This window comes from Oncorhynchus tshawytscha, linkage group LG21 (genome assembly GCF_018296145.1).
Source record: "Oncorhynchus tshawytscha isolate Ot180627B linkage group LG21, Otsh_v2.0, whole genome shotgun sequence".
NCBI classification, from domain to species: Eukaryota; Metazoa; Chordata; class Actinopteri; order Salmoniformes; family Salmonidae; genus Oncorhynchus; species Oncorhynchus tshawytscha.
Window position 1 is genome coordinate 3,371,333 of NC_056449.1, and position 19,010 is coordinate 3,390,342.

At 40.6% G+C, this 19,010-nt stretch overlaps 2 protein-coding genes, 1 long non-coding RNA gene and 1 pseudogene across 3 annotated transcripts in view; all 4 read left to right on the top strand.

Annotated features, from left to right (window-relative positions):
* The first annotated feature begins 54 nt into the window (after nt 1–54).
* LOC112220726 (heterogeneous nuclear ribonucleoprotein A0) lies at nt 55–1,692 on the top strand. Its single transcript, XM_024382581.2, has one exon. The coding sequence runs from the start codon at nt 142–144 to the stop codon at nt 1,039–1,041; it is 900 nt and encodes a 299-aa protein (XP_024238349.1). The 5' UTR covers nt 55–141; the 3' UTR covers nt 1,042–1,692.
* Nucleotides 1,693–2,092: 400 nt separating this feature from the next.
* Nucleotides 2,093–3,406, top strand: LOC112220466 (annotated as a pseudogene).
* Nucleotides 3,407–7,344: 3,938 nt separating this feature from the next.
* On the top strand, nt 7,345–9,316 carry LOC112220727. Its single transcript, XR_002948911.2, has 2 exons — nt 7,345–8,787; nt 9,068–9,316. It is a non-coding gene; the product is annotated as an uncharacterized LOC112220727 (long non-coding RNA).
* A 377-nt stretch (nt 9,317–9,693) lies between these two features.
* The window catches only part of LOC112220728 (kelch-like protein 3), a 33,552-nt gene continuing 24,235 nt past the window's right edge, over nt 9,694–19,010 (top strand). Inside the window, 6 exon segments of the mRNA XM_024382583.2 lie at nt 9,694–10,091; nt 12,435–12,557; nt 13,891–13,997; nt 14,204–14,325; nt 15,528–15,690; nt 18,367–18,476. Of these exon segments, the coding sequence (XP_024238351.2) occupies nt 9,949–10,091; nt 12,435–12,557; nt 13,891–13,997; nt 14,204–14,325; nt 15,528–15,690; nt 18,367–18,476 (768 nt within the window). The 5' untranslated portion in view covers nt 9,694–9,948.

Genomic DNA, 19,010 nt, shown 5'->3' on the forward strand with positions numbered 1-19,010 from the left:
TTTGAGTGGAATAACCAATCAGGACTGGTGATTTATTTTACCAATCCTACGTCAGACGTCATTGCGTCAGCTGCATTCAAAGAGGGATACGATTTTGTCAGGGTAAATTGTATTTGCTCCATAACAACTCGGCTAGTAATCATGACGAACCAACTTTGTAAGCTGTTTGTCGGTGGATTGAACGTCGAGACTACAGACGATGGACTTCGGCAACATTTCGAGCAGTACGGCCAGTTAACCGACTGCGTAGTGGTTCAGAACCAGCAGCTACAAAGGTCCCGGTGCTTCGGCTTTGTAACCTACTCAAGCGCGGAGGAGGCCGATGCAGCCATGGCCGCCAGGCCACATGTCGTCGATGGTACCAACGTGGAGTTAAAAAGGGCCGTTGCACGGGAAGATGCCGGTAGGCCAGAGGCACTCGCCAAAGTTAAAAAAATATTTATCGGTGGGTTGAAAGACGACATAGAAGACGACCATTTGAATGATTATTTCTCTCAATTCGGGGCAATTGAGAAGGCCGAAGTAATCAGTGACAAACAGACTCTCAAAAAAAGAGGATTTGGCTTTGTCTATTTTGAAGATAATGACTCTGCCGACAAAGCAGTGGTGCTGAAGTTCCACACAATCAATGGGCACAAAGTGGAGGTGAAGAAGGCCCTCACCAAGCAAGAGATGCAGTCAGCCGGTGGTCGGGGAAGAGGCGGGCGAGGAATGAGAGGGTCTCAAAATGGCTACGACGGCGGAAGAGGTGGCGGCTACGGCAACTATGGCGGTAATTATGGAGGAAATGATGGCGGCTACGGTGGCGGCTACGGCAATGGAGGTGGTTACGGTAACCAAGGGGGATACGGAGGAGGTTATGGAGATCAAATGGGGAGCAGTTATGGTGGGAACGGTTATAATGACTTTGGCGAAGATTACGGACAGCAGTCCTCCGGCTATGGTGCAATGAAAGGTGGTAATTATTCAGGCAGGAGCGCAGCACCGTACTCCCGTGGAGGCGCCAGTGGTTATGGCAGGGGTGGATATGGTGGTTATTAGACACCGTTGGCCACATTTGACCCAATAATTTGAAATGTTCTGATTTTCTGATTCAATGACCTGCATTTACACACGGGTCAGAGTTGCCCATTTCTTTGTTGCTACTATTTTATTAAAGTACTCGTGCCCCTCGCCCACCCTGATGTACCCTCCCCCCCACCGGACTACACCATTGCCCCTAGGCGGCGCTACTAAAGACATGATGGACACATTATTACCAATTCAACTTTCTGACTTGTCAATGTAGTGTAGTGATTCCCTTTCAATATTTTTTTTATTTAATTGTAGTTAACGTCGCTGCTTCCAAGACTTTGGTATGATACTGTATGTCATTAGTACCAGCCAGGTTAATAACAAGACATATTGCTTTAGCAACATGAAACTCAGGGGTATTAATGGATTTGAAAGCAGTCTTAGTGTATGCTTGTGTTTTTAAGATCATAATATTTCGTGTCAAAGTATTAAGTACTTATGGTTATTGTATTATTATACTTTTTTTTAATGGTTATCTCCAAATGCTTTTCTCCATCCAAGATGTGCTGTTCAATACCTTGCAAAGCAATGCAGTTTTGTGGAATGTTACTTAAATATTAGTTGGCTATTGAGCCTAACTCTCTTGGCTGTATTAAAGTTTTTAATGTTTGAAAGCAATCAGTGCTTATTGTCAATTTTAACCACTCTGACCTCTTGTTTCAAAAGAGAATCAAGTTAAACCTTCAGACCATTCAGGATCACAGTTCTATCATGAGGTAGTTGCATACCCTACTGACATACTATCACTGGTTACTTTCTTGTTCAGGAATGGACTAATCTGGGACTGCTAAGTGGCCAACAGGCATGCATTTTTATTTTAGGCCCTCTAACATTTCCTGTGTTACGCCAATACCAAAAAGCTTTCTTGCTAATATTGTAAGCTTTTTTTAAATCACATTTTCAATGAAGGGGATTCTTGATTTATAATCAGATTTTATTTTTTTACCGGGACAAGGATTTTGCAGATAACAACATATCCCATGTCAATAGACACATGTCTGACACGTTTGTTTTGATAATGGCAGTGAGTATTGTGATTTTTCTCCAGTACATCTGCTTTACAGTCGATCAACACTCCCAATTTTTTTGCTGCACAGGTAGCCAAAAAAAACCTACTCCATACCATTACATATAATTCTAGGTTGTCCTTTTCAAATTACATGACAGGCCTGATTTTTAATTTAGAATATTTCAATTTACCAATGTGCACAAATATTAGGTCTGTGGTTATGGAAATGTATAAAATGTCAGCATTTACCTGTTTTGCTGTCAAAATGATAATTTTGTACTATAATAGGCCAAATATACCAACAATTTACAATCGTTTGCCAGTAGGAGACCTGTACTCATTACGTCAACCCCAACCATCTGTCTCCCTCGGTGATCTATACATCTGACATTTTAGACACCGGGAGAAGCACCATCAAGTCAGTGTTGACATAGCATAATCAAAGCAAGATACTAGAGACGTAAAATCAACTCTGCAAGCTCTCTGTTGGTGGACTAAATGATTACACCACTGACAATGGCCTTTGTAAACCATTTGAACAGTATGGCGAGCTAACCGATTGCGTAGTTATTCAGAACCTGCAACTACTGCGGTCTGGTTTTGTAACTGCTAGTGTTGTGGAGGCAGACGCTGCAATGTCCGCGCGGGCTCATGCCCTGGTTTTCAACAATGTTGAACAGAAAAGTACAGTGGCACGTGAAGAAGCGGGAGACCCTGGCAAACATTAAGAAACATTTATAGGTGGTTAAAGAAGCTACAGAGAATGAACTTCTTAACGAGTACTTTCAGTTCGGCACTATCGAGAAGGCCGAGGTTATTAGCAATAATCAAACTGGTAAGAAGAGGGTTTTGTTTTTCAAAGATAATGATTATGCCGACTAAGCAGTTGTTCTTTAGTTCCACACCATTAATGGCCATAAAGTTGAGGTGAAAAAGCCCTCACCAAGCAAGAAATGCAGGCTGCTGGAACCCCGTGGTGGGAGGGAAGCAAGGTCTCAAAATGGATATGTTGGTGGCTATGGCAACTAGTGTGGGGGGGCATCAAATCTCACTCAAAGCAGTCCCATCCCCCTAGTAACTGCTGGAAAAAGTACCCAATTGTCATACTTGAGTAAAAGTGAAGATGCCTTTAAAAGAAAATGACTCAAGTGAAAGTCAGAGTAAAATACTACTTGAGTAAAAGTCAAAGTATTTGGTTTTAAATGTACTTAAGAATCAAAAGTAAATGCAATCACTAAAATATACTCATATTAAAAGTAAAAGTATAAATCATTTCAAATTCCTTATTAAGCAAACCAGACAGTGTTTTCTTAATTTATAAAAAAAAAAAAAAAAAAAATTATGGATAGCCACTGCAACACTCATAATTTACAAATGAAACATTTCTGTTTAGTGAGTGTCAGATGAGGCAGTAAGGATGACCTTGGATTTTCTCTTTAAGTGTGTGAATTAGAACTTTTTCCTGTCCTGCTAAGCATTCAAAATGTAACAAGTACTTTTGGGTGTCAGGGAAAATGTAAGGAGAAAAAGTACATAATTTTCTTTAGGAATGAAGTGGAGTAAAAGTTGTTAAATAAATAGTAAAGTACAGATACACCCCAAAACTACTTTTGTAGTGATTTTAAAGTATTTTTTACTTAAGTACTTTACACTACTGCCTAGTAAAAATGAACTCTTAATAACATTGTTCCGACCAAACATTCTATAATGGCACAAGAGTGACTGAATACTGAGCCCAAGTGTTTCAGACAGGAAAGTTACTACAGTATTCACTATTTAAAGATGGCCTAAATAGGTAGCTAGAGTTACTTTGGCCATCTAGCAACTAACTACAGATACTCTTGGAGGCAGATGTCTCTACCTTCATAACTACAGTGTAATCTGAAAGTATTATGACCCCCTGACTTTTTCCACATTGTTACGTTAGTCCTATTCTAAAATTGATAAAATATATATTTTTTGTCATCAATCTACCTACAATACGCCATAATGACAAAGCGAAAACAGGTTTTTAGAAATTTTAGCTAATTTTATAACTTATTTACATAAGTATCAGGCCCTTTGCTATGAGACCCTTTGCTATTGATCTCAGGTGCATCCTGTTATCATTGATAATCCTTGATGTTTCTACAACTTGATTGGAGTCCACCTGTGGTAAATTCAATTGATTGGACATGATTTGGAAAGGCACACACCTGTCTATAAAAGGTCCCACAGTTGAGAGTGCATGTCAGAGCAAAAACTAAGCCACAAGGTCAAAGGAATTGCCCGTAGAGCTCCGAGACAGGATTGTGTTGAGGCACCGATCTGGGGAAGGGTATCAACAAATTTCAGCAGTATTGAAGGTCCCCAAAAACATAGGCCTCCATCATTCTTAAATGGAGGATGTTTGGAACCATCAAGAATCTTCCTAGAGCTGTCCGCCAGGCCAAACTGAGCAATCAGGGAGAAGAGCTTGGTTAGGGAGATGACCAAGAACCCGATCACTCTGACAGAGCTCCAGAGTTCCTCTGTGGAGATGGAAGAACCTTCCAGAAGGACAACCTTTGCAGTACTCCACCAATCAGGCTTTTATGGTAGATTGGCCAGATGGAAGCCACTCCTCAGTAAAAGGCACATGACTGCTCGCTTAGAGTATGCCTAAAGGACTCAGAACATGAGAAACAAGATTCTCTGGTCTGATGAAACCAATATTGAACTCTTTGGCCTCAATGCCAAGTGTCACGTTTGAAGGAAACTTGGCACAATCCTTACTATTTAAGATCAAGGGAAATATTAACAGAGCAAAGTACAGAGAGATCCTTAATGAAAACCTACTCCAGAGAGCTCAGGACCTCAGACTGGGGCGAAGGTTCACCTTCCAACAGGTCAACGACCCTAATCACACAGCCGAGACAACGCAAGAGTGGCTTCGAGACAAGTCTCTGAATGTCCTTGAGTTGCCCAGCCAGAGCCCGGACTTGAACCTGATCGAACATCTCTGGAAGGGACCTGAAAATAGCTGTGCAGCGACGCTCTCCATCCAACCTGACCGAGCTTGAGAGGATCTGCAGAGAAGAATGGAAGAATGGGAGAAACTCCCCAAATACAGGTGTGCCAAGCTTGAAGCATCATACCCCAAAAGACTTGAGGCTGTAATCGCAGCCAAAGGTGCTTCAACAAAGTACTGAGTAAAGGGTCTGAATACTTAGGTAAATGTGATATTTCAGTATTTTTTTATACAGTTGCAAAAATGTCAAACCGAGTTTGCTTCGTCAATATGGGGTAGTATGTGTAGACTGAGGGGGGGACGGGACGACAAAACAGTGTAATCAATTTTAGAATAAGGCTGTAACAAAACAAAATGTGGAAAAAGTCACGGGGTCTGAATACCTTCAGAATGCCCAGTAAATTTCTAGACAGCGGTCTTCATGCCCATAGCAACTACAGAGCACTAGAAGGCAGATGTCTTCACTCCAAAATGTCTCAAATAACTTGGGTCTAAATGTCCATTGTCCACAAGTAATAGGACTACTCCTTTGGACTATTTTGTTTTGAGCAGTGGAGGACTGCAGTTTTGTATTTTGCCCAGATGTTATTAAATTAAGTTAAATAGCCAAGTCTCTTTGCTTGTTAGTGCATTTTTTTCTTCTTTAGGTAATGTGTTGTAAGTAAATTGCATTTTGTTTTAAATATTTGGATTTAAGTTGGCGTGTTATTAATATGGGACCCCATGTTTGACTGACTAGCCATGTAGTCAATTGCAGTGAACTTGATTTTAGTCATTTCCTGCATCTAATTAGTTAATAGGCAACTGAAGTTAAATTGGCCATAAAATATATTATTACTTGCCCCGGCACTATACCAAAGTATATGATCAAATTTGCCCAATAGTGTTTGGTCTCAAAGGAAAGTCTCGATGCAGTATTTAGGCTGTAAGGACTAGGTCATACTTTTTAAGTATTCTAGGTTCACTGCTGCTGTTCCTGAAATGTAGGCTATTTGTTTTAGTTTGATTTGTGATTCCCATTCAGTTTATATGTTAATAAATAATTGTATCATTAGTATGGTTATTATGCTATAGTTGTTACCATGAACATTGTCTCACTTCTCAACTACTTCAAATTCTGATAACAGATTTTATCTAAGCGTTCCAGTTGTTCTATTTGACAGTAGAACCACAAAGGAATTCAGTAACAAGGCAAGAAAAAGTATGTGAACCCTTTGGAATTACCTGGATTTCTGCAAAAAATGTATCCTCATCAAATTTGATCTGATCTCCATCTAAGTCACAACAATAAACACACATAGTGTCTCCAAAATCTAATTGGAGTCAGGAGTCCGCTAACCTGGAGTCCAATCAATGAGACGAGATTGGAGGTGTTGGTTAGAGCTGCCTTGCCCTATAGAAAAACTCACAAAATGTGAGTTTATTCACAAGAAGCATTGCCTAATGTGAACCATGTCTCGAACAAAACACCAAAGATTAAGAATTGTTGACTTGCAAAAAGCTGGAAAGGGTTACAAAAGTATCTCTAAAAGCCTTGGATGTTCATCAGTCCACGGTAAGACAAATTGTTTATAAATGGAGAAAGTTCAGCACTGTTGCTACTCTCCCTAGGATTGTTCCATCCTGCAAAGATGACTGCAAGAGCACAGAGCAGAATGCTCAAGGAGGTTAAGAAGAATCCTATAGTGTCAGCTAAAGACTTACAGAAATCTCTGGAACATGCTAACATCTCTACGACACGTAAAACACTAAACAAGAATGGTGTTCATGGGAGGACGCCACGGAAGAAGCCACTGCTGTCCAAAATGTTTTTTGCAAAAGTGCACCTGGATGTTCCACAGCGCTACTGGCAAAATGTTCTGTGGACAGCTGAAACTACAGTTGAGTTGTTTGGAAGGAACACACAACACTATGTATGGAGAAAAAAAGGCACAGCAAACCAACATAAAAACCTAATCCCAATTGTAAAGTATGGTGGAGGGAGCACCATGGTTTGTGGCTGCTTTGCTGCCTCAGGGCCTGGACAGCTTGCCATCATCAACGGAAAGATGAATCCCCAAGTTCTATCAAGACATTTTTCAGGAGAATGATAGGCTTTCTGTCCGCCAATTAAAGCTCAACAGAAGTTGGGTGATGCAACAGGACAATGACCCAAAACACAGAAGTAAATCAACAACAGAATGGCTTCAACAGAAGAAAATATACCTTCTGGAGTGGCCCAGTCAGAGTCCTGACCTCAACCCGATTTTGAGATGCTGTGGCATGACCTCGAGAGCAGTTCACTCCAGACATCCCAAAAATATTGCTGAAATGAAACAGTTTTGTAAAGAGGAATGGTCCAAAAAAGACCTTATTTGGTACTTTGAATTAAATCAGGTATAACTTAGGGTATGAAACAACAGTAAGTAACCTGCTGTGGTACGAAAACGTAATCAGGGTTTGTACTTTTAAGCACCTTGAAATTAATTCCTAGATTTTACTGAATGTATTCTTTATTCTTTTTTTTCTTATTATTATAGACTATTTTGCATATCTTTCAACATATACGTATTACCTCCAGAATGTCTATTTCTTCATAAAAGTCATTCTTGAGCTCTGTTCCAACACCCTTAGTGAACAAATAGGCTGGAGATACCTAAACTGTATCCTCTACGTCATGGGAATCTCCATGGTACTCCGAGCTGTAGAATTCCAGCTGAAAGTCCATAGGATATGCTTCCATAAGACATCAGGTTTGTTACAATACTTTATACACAAGACATGATTACATAACATCAATATTTGATCTTTAACATGGAGTCCCATTGAGGGGTTAAGCTCTGTACTACAGTCAGGTTTTCACATGTTGGTCAAACATGCATGCATCTGAACAATAGGTCAACAGTCCATCACTAATTCCAGATAAATAAGTAAATCCATTATATTTGTACTTTCTGGAAATTGGTGTCTTCAGCTCTTATCTTAACAGTGTAAATACAACAACCCTAAAAATTCAAGCTTGGGTGTGATTCTGGACCTTTTTTGTTTGATAATTATAACCCATAGCCATTTTAGACAGGAGCTTGGAGTTCCTATGTTCCTGACACATTAGTCCAGATTTTCTTTTTCCAAAAAAGCAAAGAGAACCGCGTATTATTTGCAAGGTTTGACGCTTCAGTTATTTGCCCTACATAAAGTATCCCTTCCCTCACCAACTCAGTGTTTTGCCTGTGTGTTCTGCTTTTGTTATCAACCATTTTACATTGGAAAGTCAATTAGTCCTGTTCTAACAGCTTCTATAGTTTTGCCCTAGGCCTAGTCTTGCATCTAAAAGTATTTTCCATAGTAGCTTAGGTTCATTTTGGTTAAATGACTGGTTCAATTTATTTTTGAAGGATTGGCTGTACACAATACATCAACCACTTGACAGGTACTTGTCCTGCATTCTACCCCCCTTCCATGACGAGTTGTGATTAGTAATTATAACCACATGGTCCTTGTTCAAACATGAGTCATTGAAATATTCCTGGGCCTATTTCACTTCACTGAGAAACACATTTTTGCCTGTCTGGATGACAATTTCTAAGATGTTATTTTCTTCCACAGAATGGATAGATGACACATTCTTCCTCATAAATCCTGCTGGTTGATAAGGATCTCAAGGGATTGATTGGATCAAGATGAGGAAAGTTCCTATAAGGAGGGAAATCCTGTTTATGCCACTGGAACGGCTATGGTGATTTTACTTTTTGTACTCATTTACTTATTAGAGGCATTCTATTTACATACATGTAATTGGATATGACCTACACAATTATATTAATTCAGTTTTTATTTTCAGTCAAGGAACTTCTGTATGTTTTTGTCTTCAGCCTAAGGAGGGCAGCATTTCTTTGCTGATAAACGGTGAATGGCTATCTGGTTTAAAATGTTAAATTGCCAGTGGAAAGTAACTGGATACTGCATGGCTTTTAGAAATTGTTTTAATGGTGATCTATTCGAATGTATTTTGACAGGTGTGACCCCGGACTGTGCTGATCCAGCTCCAGTGGTCCTGTCATTACAGGATGAAGAATGTCTGTGAAAAATGTGCATTTTGAAGGACCTCTGGCCTAATATCCACCTGTTAGGAAGGTTGAAACTTTCAATGAATCATTAAGATATGTATCCTTGTTTTGTATTCCAGTTTGTGGAATCACATACTGCTTGTTCTGTACTGTTATATTTGTTTGTGGATTCAGTAAATATATTTTGTTTTAAACATATAGCTACATTCTTCATTCTTTTCAAATGTAAAGCTATGTTTTGTGTGTGAGCTAATTTTATTGTAATGTAGGATGCATGCTGTTTTAAGCAACCTTGAAACAACGATGACTTTCTAAAAAAAAAAAGTGAAACACATTAGGTCTACATTCTCACATTTCAAATTCACTGTCATAGACCCTCACACTTCTAGCCCTAAATAAGCTTCCACACATTTTTGCTAGCTAAAACTTTGGGTGATAACTATTTTGAATAGCCTAATGTTTAACTCACATGTAAATTAGTTAGTACAATATTCTATATTATGTTGATATATTACCACGTTATCTAATTGATGGCTTGCTAGTTTGTAATCGACAACGACCATTGCTTGATTGGATCCTTCTTCATCGTCCTGACACGCCGTAACCTAGCAACGCGGGAGCAAGCAGAACCACGATTTTCCTCCGGTGGAACAAAGCTTTGTCGATTGAAAATGGGGCAGGATGAAGCAGCAGTGACTGGGAAACACATTCTCTAGCCTTTCTTGCTCAGTCAGAAAATAACACATTTTGTTAATAGTTTAGGGTAGAAAGGAAATAAGCAGTAACCATGACAAGATGTCTGCTTATTAGCTAGTTTTATTTGTCAGCTAATGAATAAGTGTAGATTCGATAAGCCACCTCATGCAGTGAGTGTTGTGTTGGACTTTGAACGATTCATTTGTGCATGGGCCCGTAGCCAACCCCGGTACAACTCATGCAGCATATCTGATATCATGGACTGTGCAACGTTGGGGTAAGTTGTCAGAGGAGTCATGATGTAAGTGTAGTCTTCCGATGAATACCGTACAGCTGTTGTCGGATATAACTTGCCAGTTGATTTATAGAGATTTGGCATTTTCCATGAATAACTGGCTAACTTGCTAGCTAACTACTGTACTGCACGCATTTTTATGCCGATGTAGCTAGCCAACATTAGCAAGCTAAGCGAACAGCGTGAACAAAAAGCAAGCCCGGGACAGCTGTACCTATCTTCTAGTTTGTCAATAAGGGTAACACATACTTATTATATCGTGGTACTAGTAACCAAGTCATAGCTAAAGATAATAACTGCCAAATTACTACCTTGCTAGCTAGGTAACTAACGACCAACACATCAGCTGCTAGTAACGTTACTGTACTCTCTGTGTTAGCACATAGTACAGGCGTTAGCCACCTAGAAACTGTAGCCACTGTACTGAAGCATACGTTACTATACGTTGTCCTTTAAAATATGTTTTGCTCAGTTATTGAGCAGTGAGAACCCAGCATTATCTTTTGAAATTACAGTTGTATTTTGTTAATGCTATCTTTGTACAAGCTGGGGTGACGACAGTTGACTTAACTCCACGGTGAAGGAAGTTTCAGATGACTAGCTCCGACCACATCGATTCGCCCAAAGTCAATACTTCAAAAACATGTAAATGATGAAACGACTACCGTGTACATAGGTTTGTGCTCTGTAGTTGTGAGCCTTTTTATTTGCTGAAATCTCTACTTTTTCAATAAACCTTAAACAAATACAACTACCGACTGTTTCCTTGTTGAGATTTAATTGGAATTTGCGCGGAGTTGCCATTTTACAGCAATGAGCAAACAGTCGGTGGGTGTATTTGATTCACGTTTATTGAAAAGTGTGGATTTCAGGAAACAAAGAAAGGAACACAACTACAGAGTACAAACATAGGTAGCCGTTTCACATACATACATACATACATACATACATACATACATACATACATACATACATACATACATACACACAACCGGTCAAAAGTTTTAGAACACCTATTCATTCAAGGGTTTCTCTTTATTTGTACTATTTTCTACACTGTAGAATAATAGTGAATACATAAAAAACTATGAATAAACACATACGGGATCATGTAGTAACCAAAAAAGTGTTATACAAATAAAAATATATTTATAAAAAATATAATTTGAGATTTGAGATTCTTCAAATAGCCACCCTTTACCCTCAACTGGCAGCTTGATTAAATAGTACCCACAAAACACCAGTCTCAACATTGACAGTGAAGAGGTCAACTCTGGCATGCTGGCCTTCTAGGCAGAGTTGCAAAGAAAAAGCCATATCTCAGACTGGCCAATAAAAATAAAAGATTAAGATGGGTAAAAGAACACAGAGGAACTCTGCCTAGATGGCCAGCATCCCGGAGTCGCCTTTTCACTGTTGACGTTGAAACTGGTGTTTTGCGGGTACAATTGAATGAAGCTGCCAGTTGAGGACTTGAGGTGTCTGTTTCTCAAACTAGACACTAATATACTTGTCCTCTTGCTCAGTTGTGCACCGGGGCCTCCCTCTCCTCTTTTTATTCTGGTTAGAGCCAGTTTGTGCTGTTCTGTGAAGGGAGTAGTACACAGCATTGTACAAGATCTTCAGTTTCTTGGAAATTTCTCGCATGAAATAGCCTTAATTTCTCAGAACAAGAATAGACTGCCGAGTTTCAGAAGAAGGTACTTTGTTTCTGTCCATTTTGAGCCTGTAATTGAACCCACAAATGCTGATGCTCCAGATACTCAACTAGTCTAAAGAAGGCCAGTTTTGTTTCTTTAATCAGAACAACAGTTTTCAGCTGTGCTAACATAATTGAAAAAGGGTTTTCTAATGATCAATTAGCCTTTTAAAATGATAAACTTGGATTAGCTAACGCAACGTGCCATTGGAACACAGGAGTGATAGTTGCTGATAATGGGCCTCTGTACGCCTATGTAGATATTCCATAAAAAAATCTGCCGTTTACAGCTACAATAGTCATTTACAACATTAACAATGTCTACACTGTATTTCTGATCAATTTGATGTTATTTTAATGGACAAAAAATGTGCTTTTCTTTCAAAAACAAGGACATTTCTAATTGACCTCAAACTTTTGAACGGTGCTGTATGTGTGTGTGTTTGTGTGTGTATTGAATTTGGGCGAATCGATGTAGTCAGAGCTAGATTCCACAAAGCCAGGTCTCTGCTCCACTCCTTCACCATGGTGTGGAGTTTAATCCGCTAGGGTTATGACTGAGGTTAATGATCTTTGAGCTATCCTAGCTAGGTAAGTCTATTTATGTCAAGTTTATCCCTGACCAGTCAAGAATCTAGTGTCCAGCAGCCAACCTGTGACTCCGAGGAGGATGCAGTGGATGCAGGGATGCACACCTTCAACCACACCCATATGAGAAAGGCTTTTCAGCTGATGAATGACTTAAGGAGGTGGGTTGGTTTCACCCTTGCCAGGACACAGATGAGTACATTTCTTAAATACACTAAAGTCTGGAAATGGACCTCTCTAATCCTCTTCAAGCCAGAATTTTGAAAACAATTAGATTTGATACCGTGTGAGCGGATAGCGCTGTTGGCTAGAGCACACCTATAGCCTACACGATGAGATTATTATGGACAAAAGAGCGAGAATTTTTATTTGTCAAATGGCAGCCAAGCATCGATGATCATGTCACCAGAGAAAGACCCTCAATACTTATTGGAAAGGAGCATCAAGCTCATCACCTTGCACTTTCACCACCCTGTGAAGTTCATTATAACTTATTTCATCTTCAAGTTTTAATGTCACATGCAAAAGTACAGTGAAAAGCTTTTCTTGCGAGCTCTAAAACCAACAATGAAGTAATCATAATTTATCTCTGTAGCCTGAAGCCTTAGAAACTGCATGCTTTCCTTCCCAACGAGTCATAGTGGGAGGACCACACAACATGTCATTGCGTGACTACAAGTTTACTTTGATATGATGGCTATTATATCAATATTTGCTCATAAAAGCACTTCCACCTACATTTCCCACCTTCTCTAGCTTATTTTGTTTTGTCAACATTTGGAAAGTTTACCAAAACATTTTATGTTTCCATCAGGCTTGTCATGACATTTTTGATCTGACACATACTTTACTCTCATAAAAAGGTTGGATGGAAACCTGGTTAGTGAGTAAGACACAAGTAATCCAAAGACATTGTTAAAACCCACCCACGGAACCCCCACTTTTTTTAACTTGGCATGTCAGTTAAGAACAAATTCTTATTTACAATGATGGCCTACCCTGGCCACACCCGGACGATGCTGGGCCAATTGTGGGACTCCCAATCACGGCTGGATGTTGTTGGTGTCGGATTGGCGTGGGGTCTGTTTCTAAGTACAGAATCGATTTCAGAACAATTTGAGATGGTGGGTGTCATGGCTTGCTGAAATTACACGGAACGATCCCCCGCGCATTGCAAAGCATGGTGTTCTTTTGTTTTATCTAGTTCCATAGTATCCCCTTTTTCCATCATTGAAAATAAGTATTGTAATGTGTTGATAATTTAACCCAGATAATATAACTCATTATACACATTAATAGCCTACACATTATACATTACAGCCTATTCTTGGCACCGAGTAGCCTACTGTGCAATTACCTAATACAATGACCTTGGCACACAGCGGGAGCATTTATACATCCAGTTGACAGTTATTAATAAGAAATCATCAGTATGATGATTGTTGAAAACACCGTTCATCAACAGCCAACCTTTCGGATCTTTTGTGTTTACAGTAAGAAAATGCTGTGCGACGTTCTGTTGGTGGCGGGAAACATAGAGGTGCCAGCTCACAAGTTGGTGCTAGCCTCCTGCAGCCCCTACTTCTGTGCCATGTTCACAGGTATTATTACACTTCATATAGTTCAAGGTAAATAGTGTAGTGTATGCATTTGTGTGTATAGATTGTCATCATTGTGAAAGTAATGGGTCAAGTGAAAAATGTTGTGAAAGTGAGGCCCGCTTTATTGCAACAGTGAGATGATTGTTTTCCTCTTGTCACATAAAACCTTCTCAAGTGGTTTCTCTCACTATGTGTGTGGTGGACAGGGGACATGAGTGAGAGCAAAGCCCAGCAGGTGGAGATCAGGGATGTGGATGGCCAGACACTTAGGAAGCTGGTGGACTATATCTATACAGCTGAGATTGAAGTAACAGAGAACAACGTTCAGGTGAGCTACAGCGTCCCCATCTGTGTCTCAACCAAGTTAAACCGAGTACAGCATTGGATTCCATGGATCCTTTCATGTTGCTTTTGTATTCCTTCATTGGACTCTTAAAATTTACTGGCTGTTTAAGTGGCATAGAATTGTCTCCACCTACCCGGGCCTTTCCCTTTCTCCTGCGTTGACAGTCTGCTCCTTCCTTGCTGGTGAGGCCAGTGTTTCAGCAGGCAGGGTATTTCCTGTTATTATTAGCTCAGGAAATGTGCATGGAGCGAGGGGAAATCCTCTGTGTTTGCAACATGCCTGCTTAGACGTGTGTGTGTGTGTATGTTTTAGAATGGCATCCAAGTCTCGTCATAAGACTGGATCATTTTTCATTGTGTGTGTGTGGTGCTACAGTACTTTCTGTGTGGGCTCTCTCAGAATGTGTGGACCACAGCTGCGTAAAACACCCACTATAATAGTCAGCCTGTAGCTCCCTGTTCAGACCTAAGGGCAACAGGCAAAAACATGAATAATCACAGGGCTTTTCAAAGAAGAGCTGAGCTAAGTGACCCAGTTTCTATGTGTTTGCACTGCGTGGGGATGTGGGCAAATGGGAGCGCTGGGCTGCCTGTTAAAGCACACAATAGTACCAACAGACTGGCAGGATGGAGGCTAATAAACCAGAGAAGCCAAATGGCTCCTTTAGAATTGACCAACATATACCACCAGTACATATTATTCCAGTTGTCCGGTTAAAGTCTGAGAAACAGCCAGGGATGCAGAGTTCCCCTGTAAATCCTTGCTGTCCTTGTTTTGTGGTTTTCCCAGTTTAAGCCCTTATCCTAGTAAATATTTGGCTGTTTCCGGCCCTTTGTCCATTCTGAGTCTGGCCTCTGTTTCGTTTGGCTTCTGCTTTGGTATTAACTCTAACACTGGAATTAAATTGGAATGAGTCTGCCTCCAAAATATTCTTCAAACCGTTCAATAATATTAAAATCCTCTGAGTTCTAAATAAAAACATGGAGATTTGCTTGGCATTAGAAAAACAAGCACAATGAGATTTGTTCCCTGCTACTGTGTATTCTATTAGTTGTCCTGATGATTGTGTCTTTTATGGGGCCTGCTCTCTCTTTTCTCTCTCTCCCTTTTGTGGGTTGCTTAGATGTCTGTTATGTCTATAGTGTCTCCTGCTCTGTGTTCTGACCTAAGGTGTGTCTCTGTAGGTACTCCTGCCTGCAGCCAGTCTCCTGCAGCTGATGGACGTGAGGCAGGTGTGCTGTGAGTTCCTGCAGAGCCAGCTGCACTCCACCAACTGTCTGGGCATTCGAGCCTTTGCTGACCTCCACACATGCACACAGCTCCTCAACCAGTCCCATGCCTATGCTGGTGAGTGGACTCCCACCTCACTTCTAGGATTCAACAGGCAGAGCATGTGGGAATTAGGGGAGGGGATGGAGAAACTGGCCTCTGTCTTGGTCAGAAGGCAGTTAAAAAGCAAATTGCAGAAGGGTTGTGGCAAAACCAGAATCTCAATACTCGATTTTCCATGGCAAAAATTTAACCGTGGCGCAGACCAAACTCTTTGGATCTTCAAAAACCTGCTTTATGTCAAATATTGTGTGCTGTAGCTTGAAAACTAAACAAATGTAACTGGATGACAACATAATGATGTTTGTTTCCCGCTTCAGGTTTTCTTTCCTTGCCATACTTCTTTTATTGTATTGTGATACTGGTTTCGTCATAACCCTATACTGTACAAAGTTGGCATTTATGATAGGCTACTTTCTGCCACTGTAATCTAATCCTTGGGCAGGCCGCCTAAGCTTTTTTTCCGGTCACCTAAGTCCAAATTGTAATTTTATTATAATTTAAAAATATATATTTTCGGGATGGAAAAATGGTTTCAGAGGACTCAAAGGGCTAAAACCAGATAATGGACCTATATACAGTGCCTTGCGAAAGTATTCGGCCCCCTTGAACTTTGCGACCTTTTGCCACATTTCAGGCTTCAAACATAAAGATATACAACTGTATTTTTTTGTGAAGAATCAACAACAAGTGGGACACAATCATGAAGTGGAACGACATTTATTGGATATTTCAAACTTTTTTAACAAATCAAAAACTGAAAAATTGGGCGTGCAAAATTATTCAGCCCCCTTAAGTTAATACTTTGTAGCGCCACCTTTTGCTGCGATTACAGCTGTAAGTCGCTTGGGGTATGTCTCTATCAGTTTTGCACATCGAGAGACTGAAATTTTTTCCCATTCCTCCTTGCAAAACAGCTCGAGCTCAGTGAGGTTGGATGGAGAGCATTTGTGAACAGCAGTTTTCAGTTCTTTCCACAGATTCTCGATTATATTCAGGTCTGGACTTTGACTTGGCCATTCTAACACCTGGATATGTTTATTTTTTAACCATTCCATTGTAGATTTTGCTTTATGTTTTGTCTTGTTGGAAGACAAATCTCTGTCCCAGTCTCAGGTCTTTTGCAGACTCCATCAGGTTTTCTTCCAGAATGGTCCTGTATTTGGCTCCATCCATCTTCCCATCAATTTTAACCATCTTCCCTGTCCCTGCTGAAGAAAAGCAGGCCCAAACCATGATGCTGCCGCCACCATGTTTGACAGTGGGGATGGTGTGTTCAGGGTGATGAGCTGTGTTGCTTTTACGCCAAACATAACGTTTTGCATTGTTGCCAAAAAGTTCAATTTTGGTTTCATCTGACCAGAGCACCTTCTTCCACATGTTTGGTGTGTCTCCCAGGTGGCTTGTGGCAAACTTTAAACAACACTTTTTATGGGTATCTTTAAGAAATGGCTTTCTTCTTGCCACTCTTCCATAAAGGCCAGATTTGTGCAATATACGACTGATTGTTGTCCTATGGACAGAGTCTCCCACGTCAGCTGTAGATCTCTGCAGTTCATCCAGAGTGATCATGGGCCTCTTGGCTGCATCTCTGATCAGTCTTCTCCTTGTATGAGCTGAAAGTTTAGAGGGACGGCCAGGTCTTGGTAGATTTGCAGTGGTCTGATACTCCTTCCATTTCAATATTATCGCTTGCACAGTGCTCCTTGGGATGTTTAAAGCTTGGGAAATCTTTTGGTATCCAAATCCGGCTTTAAACTTCTTCACAACAGTATCTCGGACCTGCCTGGTGTGTTCCTTGTTCTTCATGATGCTCTCTGCGCTTTTAACGGACCTCTGAGACTATCACAGTGCAGGTGCATTTATACGGAGACTTGATTACACACAGGTGGATTGTATTTATCATCATTAGTCATTTAGGTCAACATTGGATCATTCAGAGATCCTCACTGAACTTCTGGAGAGAGTTTGCTGCACTGAAAGTAAAGGGGCTGAATAATTTTGCACGGCCAATTTTTCCGTTTTTTGATTTGTTAAAAAAGTTTGAAATATCCAATAAATGTCGTTCCACTTCATGATTGTGTCCCACTTGTTGTTGATTCTTCACAAAAAAATGCAGTTTTATATCTTTATGTTTGAAGCCTGAAATGTGGCAAAAGGTCGCAAAGTTCAAGGGGGCCGAATACTTTCGCAAGGCACTGTATATGTGTAGAATTGTAGGAAATTCGCTTTAAAACTGCAATCCGCTTTAAAACGGCTAAATATATTCTCAGCTCCATGGAGAAACTTGTGGAATTTCAAAAAATTCTCTACAGTGCCAAGAATGGGGGCTCTAAATTCTTTGCCGACGGCCGACCGCGCTCATTGCCATGCCCCCCTACCACACCCCCTGCCACGCCCACCACCACACCCATTTTTATCCAGAAAAAAACCTTTGGAAGTTCTTGATTAAGACTACTGTTAGAAGATATTACCCTTGTCCTGTTTTGCATGGACATTCTTCTTCTAAAGCCCAGTATCCCAGCTAGCTGTCAAGACTGAGTATATCAAATTTGACCTTACATTGTGGAGACGTGGTAAACTACTGGAGCTTGCTGGCCATATGCTGATGACCTTTGTCATTTCTCAGGGGTGTAACATTCTGTGAGAAGCCTAGTTGTGTTGCTTAACCATGTGCTTGTGTTTGTTTAACAGAGCAGCATTTCTCAGAGGTGATGCTGGGAGAGGAGTTCATGGGCCTGTCTCTACAGCAGGTGTGCAGTCTAATCTCCAGCGACAAACTTACCGTGTCCACAGAGGAGAAGGTCAGCCACCAGAACATCCCAAACTTCCCTCTGCTTCTGTTCTGTTCAGTCACACACTGCAGGCTCCTATCCTAACCTATCCTATCCTATGAAGAGTACTTCACTTCCAATTACTATGCAAGACAAGTGCATTCCAGGAACTCTACTATCTGTGCTATGAATTAGCTCAGGCTCTCAAGCTCTCTCCTCCTGGTCTTATTCAGACGACACTCACCATAACAACAGACTCCTCACGACTCACTCCTGCTGTAGTAGAGGACAGCCATGTCACAAACAGCCTGATCCCCGCCAGAGTGACTTACCATAGAGGCGGCAGGGTAGCCTAGTGGTTAGAGCGTTGGACTAGTAACCGGAAGGTTGCAAGTTCAAACCCCCGAGCTGACAAGGTACAAATCTGTCGTTCTGCCCCTGAACAGGCAGTTAACCCACTGTTCCTAGGCAGTCATTGAAAATAAGAATTTGTTCTTAACTGACTTGCCTAGTTAAATAAAGGTAAAATTAAAAATTAAAAATAAAAGAGGGAGAGAGAGCTGC

Coding starts and splice junctions, on each gene's coding strand:
- LOC112220726 (XM_024382581.2), top strand. CDS start 142: ATGACGAACCAACTTTGTAAGCTGTTTGTCGGTGGATTGAACGTCGAG.